General features: G+C 45.4%; 1 protein-coding gene across 10 annotated transcripts in view; it reads right to left on the bottom strand.

Moving 5' to 3' along the window:
- Positions 1-10000, bottom strand: part of magi2b (membrane associated guanylate kinase, WW and PDZ domain containing 2b) — a 122530-nt gene that overhangs the window by 54540 nt on the left and 57990 nt on the right. For all 10 annotated transcript variants that reach the window (XM_074634164.1, XM_074634162.1, XM_074634166.1 and 7 more), the window contains 3 exons: positions 5345-5569; positions 2601-2829; positions 857-936 (listed from right to left, as the gene is read on the bottom strand). In XM_074634164.1, the coding sequence (XP_074490265.1) occupies positions 857-936; positions 2601-2829; positions 5345-5569 (534 nt within the window). The remainder of the gene's footprint in view (positions 1-856; positions 937-2600; positions 2830-5344; positions 5570-10000) is intronic.

Below are 10000 nucleotides of genomic sequence, written 5' to 3'. Positions count from 1 at the left end.
TTACCCAACAAATGCACTATACACAAAATGACTATATATCTGTGACATACATTTAAAGATTTACATCTTTAGGAGGACAAATGTGTTTTCAACTCAACTCTCCAGACGGGGTGGGGAAGTCAGAGAGTATTGAGACCAGAAGCAACAATTAGACAAATATCAGATGTCAGCCTTATCCTTAAAAACAGAAAACGATGTTTTAGTCCTGGAGTGATGACGTCTGGAGCAGAGGGTTATAGAGCCTTTTAATGAGGTGTAACAACTAACGTTTTCTTCATCCGAGTAAGAAGAGGCAGTGTAGATGTTTCATTTACCTGCATCCAGCTAATAGCTTTGTTTTGGGTGTTGCTTGTGTCTAGCCGACGGTTTCTTTTGTCTATGTTGATATTGTTCAGTAATAAATTACCACAGCAGATATTTGGTTATGAAGCATAAAAAAGAATATTGGATGAAATGATTACATTCCTCACGACTCATCCTGCTTCTACACTAATGATCACTTCTCAACAACAGATCTAAAAAAAGGTAAATTTATATGTGGAGTTTCTTCTTTCTGGATTTCAAACCCTCCTTTCTCTGTTGGAGTACGCTGCCCAGAACCTGATGAGAACAGAGAGACCGGCTGCAGAGTATTAAACACTTTAAACAACACAGTATTTCTGTGCTCTTTTTCTTGAGGGCGGTAAACACGCTGGAACAGTGAGTCAAGAACAGACAACACACAACACAGGTACACCAACAGCAGGAAACACAGAGACGACACACTTCAACAAACGGCCAAAAGATGAGCTCCACTCAGATGAACTAAAGCTACAGAACAACAGAGCAAACAGGCAAACGGGTCGATCACACTCACCGTCTTCTCGGCATTCTTCCGGTGGCTTGGCTTTCTTTGCGAGCCGAGGATCCAGCCACGATGTCGTCTTGGTGTTGTGACTGTCAATAATGAGAGGAAAGAGGAAAGGGAGGTCAGAGAGAGACTGACGGAGAAGATGAGAGCAAAGTAACACTAATGACCTGTACGGAAGAGTGTGTGTGTGTGTGTGTGTGTGTGTGTGTGTGTGTGTGTAGGGGCAGAGAGAAACAAGGGGATTTCTAAGGTAAACTAAATGACCATTAATCCACTAATTAGCCCTCAGACACTAATTAGAAAGGGTGAGAGGAGAGGGCACAAGTTTTTATGGCTGTGCATGTGTGTGTGTGTGTGTGTGTGTGTGTGCGTGCGTGCGTGCGTGCGTGCGTGTGTGTGTTTGTGTTTGTCCAGTACGTCTGATTAGCAGCATTAAGTAACATCAATTATTCAGCACAGAGAACAGTGCTATACGGTTTACACAGCCAGCCATACATAAAGAAAGTAGGTGCACTTTGTGAGCTGCATTACACTGGATTTGTTTTTAGCATTTTTATTACTTACAAGCGTAATGTTATTCATTATAAACACTTAACCCCCCCGTAACAGCTGCACACACTGAGGAACATGCTGCTCTTCTTTCAGACTAAAATCATTTCTTTGTATTTTAAAGACTAGTCAGATAGAAATCAACGTCAAGACTAAAGAATGAATCACGTGCTGCACAAAACAACACCTGATCACAGAGACAGATTCACTTGATGGCCGACATGTTGAAACTGTGGAACACTTTAAATACCTCGGTACAGTCCTGGACACCCAGGTCTTCTAAGGAAACTCAGTTTCCTCGGTGTCAGCCGGCAGATTTTAGAATTAGTGTACAAAACTATTGTTGAGAGTGTTTTAACCTTTCACCTTCCTGCCTGGTACGGTCACCTACACTGTAGATAGAAGAATAAACTGTCTAGGATCGCGTCAATGGCAAGTAGAATAGTTGGTAAACCCATAAAGCCCTTAAAGGGACTATTTGTAACTTTCAGAAATGCTTGTTAACAGTGACACCTGTGGCCGTGAAATCAACGAAAGTCAGCTTCGGGCTCGCGCTTGCTCGCTCTAAATATACCTGCAGCAGTTATTTCTGCCCAAACTTCACTGAACATTCACTAGATATTCTCAGAGCTAAACTAACTCTTCTGCAGTGTGGAGTTAGTGCGCGTTCACGTCTAGAGATGGAGCGAGCTGAGCGAGAATGCCCGCGCTGTTTGAGTGAAGGCAGGCAGAGGAGGAGAGGCAGCGGCTACATGCGAATGCACATATGCGAGCGCGCATTTGTCCCGACCCGGTACATTTATAAGCTTAAAAAGTTACAAACAGTCCCTTTAACTCTACTTTTTTACAGAAAGGACGAGGAAGAAAGCGAGGAGTGTCCTGGCAGAGAGCTCCCATCCTCTCTGCAGCCAGTCGGGAGGCGCTATAGAGCCCCTCTGGCAACTAAACATGTGTTTAAAAAGTCCTTCATCCCAACTAGTGCCATCAATATTCTTTACTCAACACAGTGACTGAGCCGATCTGAGCCACAGACACTGACATGAACTGTTTTAATATGTAACATAACCTGTCTCTGTTTTTTACTAACTGCTGTCTGGTGTTTAATGTCTGTTGTTTTCTGTGTTGTCCCTGGTGGACAATAAAGTTTGATTGTATTGTATTGTAAACATTGTATACAGCAGGTAGGATGTTGTTCTCTTACTCTATGAAGTAGACCTCCCCCTTCTCTGTGTAGGCCATCTCCCAGTTGTCAGGCAGAGGACCGAGCTCTTCCTCGTCGAGGTCGGGGACTTTGGCGGGGGATTTAGAGGGAGACTTTGGGGCCTCCTCTCCTTCGGTGGAGGGCTCCACAGAGGCCGGGGCCTGGCTCGACGTTTCAACAGCAACTTCCCCAGAGGCGTCTGTGCTCTTGTCCTCATGCTCACTGGACTCTGTGGAGAACACACACACACACACACACACACACACAGTTATTCTCACACACTCAGGGACTCTGTGCACACATGCAGTGCACTACACACGCCATGCATGATGAGTCAGAGCCAAACCACTGCAGAGCTATGAACCCCCAGGAGAGAGGGCGAGAGGCAGAGAGGGAGATAGAGAGATAGATGTGGTCCGTCTGAGGACAATGAGCATGAGGAGAAAACAACATGGGGATGTCAGAGATGGAGGAACAGGGACAGACTTTCGGGGTCAGAGACTGAGTCAGAAACACAAGGAAAGGTTTTTAGAGTGACGAGAAAAGCTGGTGGCATCGAAGTGAGCGGAGGAGGAGAATACGATAGTACCAAACTTTATAATCCCATAATATTCCTATTGAAACTTTTAATATAGAAACAGAACATTTACACACAAAAAAAACAACAACGAAGGTCATACAGAGGTCACACTATTAAAGGGACTGTTTGTAACTTCTTCCACGTATAAATCATTGCTGGTCGGTGTCTCATGGTCTCTCGTGTGTCTCCGCTGTTCAGACTCAGACTCCAACACAAACTCCAGTGAAGCACCAAAACCTCTTGGTTGTATCTAGGGAAGCCCGTCTGTTAAACAGTGTTGGCCGCGGTCGGAGGACGCGGAAGAGACCGTAGCTTTGGTCAAACAAGTCTTGTTTTTACAGTTGTAGTGAGGAACTCCTGTTCAACATCAGGCAGACAGATAACATCTAAAACTACCCATTAAAGATGTCTTTCATGTTATCAGCATTAAATAACAGAGATTTATAGTTTTGTTGTAAAAAGAAAAAGCAATTTCTGTCAGTAAATAAGTAAAAATAAAAAACACATGATAGTAAGAGAAAATAGTGGAAACAATATGACAACAACACAGACTACAAAGAGAAGTGGAGGAAGGAGGAGGAGGAGGAGGAGGAGGAGGAGGATGAGGAGGAGGAGGAGGAGGAGGAGGAGGAAGAGGAGGAGGAGGAGGAGGAGGAGGAGGAGGAAGAGGAGGAGGAGGAGGAGGAGGAGGAGGAGGAGGAGGAGGAGGAGGAGGAGGAGGAAGAGGAGGAGGAGGCCACATAGACAAAAAAAAAAGCAAGAGAGGTCAGGAGGAAGAAGATGGTAGAGGAGAGGAGGAGAGGAAGAGAGGAGGGGAGAGCCAGGGTATTAATAGAAACAAGGACAAAGGCCAGTGGCGGGAGAGCAAAGACAGCAGGAGAGACGGAGAAATGAGAGGACGGAGAGACGAGAGCTGAAGCCAAAATGAGACTCTGGACAGTGATAACAGTGGAGACATTAAGGTGCCCTTGTGTGCATTGTGTTATATAAGGTTATTGAGAACGTGTGCAGTTCACACTCATGTTAACAGAGTCTGTTAATGTCTAGAACGACCGGTCATGGACTGGACTGTATAAACGCAGACATGAAAGTGGACAAAAGGAGAAAAGAGAGTCTTGTTTTATCGATAAGGGAAAATAAACAGGAAAAGTTAAAGGGACTGTTAGTAAGAATCAGAAATGTCTTGTTAGCAGCTTCACCTGTGTCCGTTAAGTCAACTAAAGTCAGCGTCCTGTTGCTGGCGCTTGTGCTCGCTCTACATAGACATGAAGGAGCATCGCTCAACACAGTGAGGAGACACACGTCAGCTAAAAGCACAATATCACTCTATATTTCAGCTGCTTGGCAGTAATGTTAGCTGACCAGACCAAGGTCTCTCCATGAATCAATGCTGATCCTAGTGTTGGCTTTTCCCGCCTCAGCCTCCCGACCGCGGCCGGAGGGAACGGGGGAGACGCCTGAGTTTTGGTCGGAGACGATAACGTTTCTCTCTGCGGAGCCCCGTCACTTCACAAGACACGGGAAACCTCTGTTGGTCTGGAGGAGCTGCAGCAGTTATTTCTGCACAAACGTCCACTGAACATTCACTAGATATTCTCAGAGCTAAACTAACTCTTCTGCAGTGTGGAGTGAGCAGCATGCACGGGAGAGGTGGAGAGAGAGAGAGAGAAGGAGCGTGGTGTGTGAGTGAAGGCAGGCAGAGGAGCAGAGGAGCAGAGGAGCAGACTCCGGTCCTGGAGACCAAAGCTACGGTCTCCTCCGCGTCCTCCGACCGCGGCCAACACTGTTTAACAGCTTCACTACATACAACCAAGAGGTTTTGGTGCTTCACTGGAGTTTGTGTTGGAGTCTGAGTCTGAACAGCGGAGACACACGCGAGCGCGCATGGGACACCGACCAGCAATGATTTCTACCTGGAAGAAGTTACAAACAGTCCCTTTAACAATTTATATGATAACTGACTTGTTTCTATGGTTTTAGTCATCACACCAGTGAGACAACAATAAATAACCCGGTTCAGGCCTTCTCACCTAAAGATGTTTTAAAATGCCAAGATGGTCACAACACTTTGGAAACAGACCTTGTTTGATTCAAGTTGATGGAAAATGTAATATAAAAACATCACAACCATAAATGTATGTTTTTCTCACTCATCCTACAGTACCTGGTGTGATAGCCACCCCGTTGCCGTTGACAACCGGGCTCTCCTCTTCCTCCTCCTCGGGCGGCTCCAGGCTGGCGCGCTGCTCCATGTTGCTGACTGACTGGTTCCTCTTCCTCTTGCCCTGGGCGCTGGGCCGGGCTCCGGGCAGCAGGGCCTCACTCACATTCAGAGGAGGTGCTGCGGGGGACGGCTCCGCTGGAGGTTTCGGTGTGCCGTAGAAGTTATCTGAGGGCAGAGAGAGACACAGCGGAGTTTGTGTTAGAGGCCACATGTACGACTAAAGAGGGATCTCAGGTGATGTAACACACCGTCTGGCAGGCAGAGGGGAGGTCTGCTGCTCGTGGGCAACTGTGACTTTGAACAGATGATTGCCTTTCACAATGTGAGACGTAGCTGTTTGTACAGAGAGCAGCAGAGATCATTTAACTGGGTTTTACCTGGGAACGAATCAGTTTAAAGAAATCCGGTCAACTTAGTGCATCTGGACGGTGGCTTATGTTTCAGGAAGAAATGAGCGTTAGCGGTGGCTAACAGTAAAGATCTTCAGACTGACTGGAAACATGAACCGACTCAAACACGATCAAGTATCCAAATATTCTGTTTTTATGACTTCTAATTCTTATTTTGAAATATAACAAGGATGCCAATGTTGTAAATCAGGAAAAAAAACGGCCTATTTCCATAATCAAACTTCCTCAACTTCCTATTCTGACTCCACCAACAAGAAACAAGAGGAGTCCACTAGGGATGCACCGGTACCGGAGATACCGGATGTCAGTGACGACGGGGCCTCACACGTTATAGACTGGAATTTTAATTCCTGTTCAAGTTTTGACCAATTTGTTGCTGCATTAAAAAAGTTTACACTTGAATTGTAATTACTAAGTTAAGCTGTTGGTGTACGGTTTATTATTTTAATAATAAATAACAATTCACTACATTTATATTTATGTATTTATTTATCACATTTTGTTTTACAAAGTTAGGAATGCGATGTTTAAGTCAGGCCTGATGTTTTCTTACACATAACAGAATGATCCCAGTGTCTTCCACACAGTGAAGTTACAGCTTATTAATTAACTCTGGTATCAGATCGGTACTCGGTATCAGCCGATACCCAAAGCTCAGGTATCGCTCTCGGTATCAGCCGATACCCAAAGCTCAGGTATCGCTCTCGGTATCGGGACTGAAACAGACGGATCGGTGCATCGCTAGACTCAACCTAAATACAAAGTTGCGTTCTCATAAAGAAAGAGAAAAAGATAAAAGAAACAATACAACGCTGAGAGGGAGAAGAGAAGCCAAACCGTCACATGGTGAGGAGGTCATATGACTGTCACCCAATCCTGAAAAGAAGGAAGTCCAGGCATCTTACAGCTAGTTTATCATTCAGGTATTATTGTGGTCTGGGCCCAGTCCTTCAATGAGTGCAGAAAAACAGATAAAACCTTCCAGTCTTCTAAAACACAACATTTTAGACGGGATGCAAACTTCAAATCAGTGAAATCCACAACATAACTAGTGACTCCTCATCCAGACTGGTTGTCTTAGTGTGTAGCGTTCCCTCCCCTCACACGGACAACACAATCTAACCCAACAGGACACGTTCACATGAGAACAACTGGTGCTGATGAGAATCACGTCGCATGTGTTCTAAAACATTGTTACTCAAAATCTCACATTAAATTATCAGAAGTAAATGTTTGACTGTGTTTGGTTGAATTAGAAGAAGAAAACTGAGACGCAGGTTCTTTTAGATCCGGTCAAGGTGTGGTTTGGGTTTTGTTTTAATGAGCAGATCCACATTGGGATACAGTGAGACAGTCTCACTTTGTGCTTTGTGGGTTGATGCTGCTTTGTGAAATTAGCCGACTCACTAGTTTACTGGCTCTCAAAGCCCAAACCAGCTGTCTGTTCTTCTTAATTAAGCTGACTCTTCCCAAACTACAACTGTTGCAGACATGGGACAGTGTGTTTGGAGAAAGATTATTACAGTGTTAGCGGGAAGGATAACATATTAGTTACAGTTGGCGTTTCAATAATTCCACATTGCACAGCAGACCTTAATGTGTTTGGGGGAGAAAACCTGGTGCAGGATCCTAAAGCATCCATAAATAAATACAGCACTCTAAATATGTCTCCACGAGCAGGCCATGTCCCTTTCTAAGATAAATGAATGTTTTGGAAGCTAAGAAAAGCCTGTCACCGTGCTTTCTCTGCTTAATGATGCACACAAACCTACTTTAGAACATAATGATAGCTGTGCAGTCAGGCTACAACTACAGGACGTAGTAGGACAATACACGTCTCCATGTTTATGTGTGTATAGTTTTGCTCTGTTTAAGTGTTTAAAGTGTTGAGTTCAGTCATATCTGGGTTCATTCACACATGTACAAGACAGCCACAACTATCAATGCAGTGAGAAAAGCAGCTGTCTGTAAATATCTAACTTACATGACAGATAATATGACGTTGTTTTATATAGAAAAATGGCATTTTGAGTTTTGATTGGATTAATAGCTGAACTTACTGAGCAGGTAGAAACAGGAACAATTTCATGATGAACTGGTGACTAGGGACGCACCGATACCGGTACCAGTATCGGGTATCAGGTCCGATACTGTGCTCATGTACTCGCAAAACGGCTCCGATACAACGGCACCGATACCACTTTACGGCAGCGTGACTTTAACCTCTCGTCACCATCTCTCGGGTCCTCACGCTCCACCAGCCCGACGGTGCGGGCGAGAGGGGCCGGTGGTGCACCCGACCCCGCGGGGGTACTGGATCCCACCTCCCGGTCCTCACTTTCATTACGCCACGGGGTTTTGCTTGCACCCTCTGACTCGCGCGTGCGTTAAGACTCCTTGGTCCGTGTTTCAGGACGGGTCGGGTGGGTTGCCGACATCGCCGCAGACCCCTGGCACCTTTTACGTGGGCCCTGCGAGCCACCTTCGCCCCGAGCCTTTCCAAGCCGACGGCGGCGCACCGCCTCGTATGCGCGACTCCCCAGCCTGCTGTGTGTCGCTCACACCCTCCAGCTGGCTGTTAACGAGGCTCTTTAGGCACAGAGAAGTACTCGTTTTGGTTACTCGTATCGGCGAGTACCCAAATGTAAGTACTTGTACTCGGTCTGAAATAAAGGTGGTATCAGTGCATCCCTACTGGTGAGCAAAACTGTACAGAACCATCTGATCTGTATAAACACAAGCCCAGCTGCGTCATTCCACCCGTGTACTGTACTGTAGGTGCGAGCAGCTCTTTCTGTTTGGAGGCGCAAGCACCAGAATAAAAGCAAAACACAGAAATAGCGTTGGCCCTTTGTCGTTTCACACCCACTGTAAACATCTGAGAACGGCTGAAGTTAAATACAGAACAAGAGAGAAGGACAACACATGAAGGGCCTCTGGGTTTCATATCCTCTATATAACTAATGTATACTTCTCTCTTTCTGATTGACACAAAGCTTCTATGATTTCACTGCTGTGTTATATATAGAGCCTGTATTTGACTGGGCATATTTATTTCCTTGTGCTATTTGGTTTTAAACCACAATAAAGACATTTAATACCCTCACTGTCAGGGAAATATACTTTGTGATTAAATGTTAAGTGAGAGGAAGAGATGTCTTATTTTATAATCCCTCAAAGTGGAGAGGAGTGGGGGTTTCACAGAAGGAGACACAGAGAGGACACGGGGCAACGGGAGGAGAACAACAGCTGAGCAGAGGAGACGGAAGGAGGCAGCAATAAAGGACAAAAGCAGGATCAGCAGAAAAGAGTCCACAGACATCAGTTTACTTTCATCCCAGCAGGAGGTGGACAAATATTAGAAAGGACTCTCTATCACAGTCACTTCCTCAGTCAGTAAGTACACTTACCCTGCTGGCCAACTGACAGAGTTATCACATTATAACTAAATAGAAATACGCAAACATGTGTGCATGTAAACAAAGACACGAGTATGAAACTCTATAGGCTGCAGGTGAAACATGTGAAAGTGTAAAGACGACCTGAAGAGATGCTTTGCAGAACATAAAGCCCATTGAGCTGAGTTTAGTCCGAGGTTCCTCCTTATGCACCATACGGATATTAAAAATGCAACGTTTCCCTGATCCTCTGTGCTTCTGGTTCTGCCTGAAGGCATCTTGGCTTCATGCACAGTTCAATATCCACCTTCAGCTGTGACTCATCTCACATCATCACATACGTAAGCTCTTATGTGTACCAAGCCTCGCACGCACTCACACACACATTACAATTATCTTGAAGAGTTTCCTGATGATACTCCACGTCTTCGGCCTCCTTCAGTGCCGTCTGAATCGCTCTCCCTCTTTTTACTGTTTTACCTCCCGTCTCTCTCGTTCCCTTTTTCTCCTCTCTCTCTTATTTTTAATGCGCATTATGAAATGAGTTGCTGCACCTCCAAAGCAGCCACCCGGAAAGAGACAGCTTCCCCCAGTGGGCACAAGCAAACTCTGCGTTAAGGGAAACATACACTGCAAACAGGCAACACAACACAATTAGGAAAGTAAGACAACACACACACACACACACAACACACACACACACACACACACACACACACACACACACACACACACACACACACACACAGCAGCAGCAGTCAACCAGCCGTTCAACAGCCACCAGAGGA

The sequence above is a fragment of the Sebastes fasciatus genome, chromosome 4, assembly GCF_043250625.1.
Source record: "Sebastes fasciatus isolate fSebFas1 chromosome 4, fSebFas1.pri, whole genome shotgun sequence".
Taxonomy (NCBI): domain Eukaryota; kingdom Metazoa; phylum Chordata; class Actinopteri; order Perciformes; family Sebastidae; genus Sebastes; species Sebastes fasciatus.
This window is presented reverse-complemented; position numbering and strand designations above follow the sequence as displayed.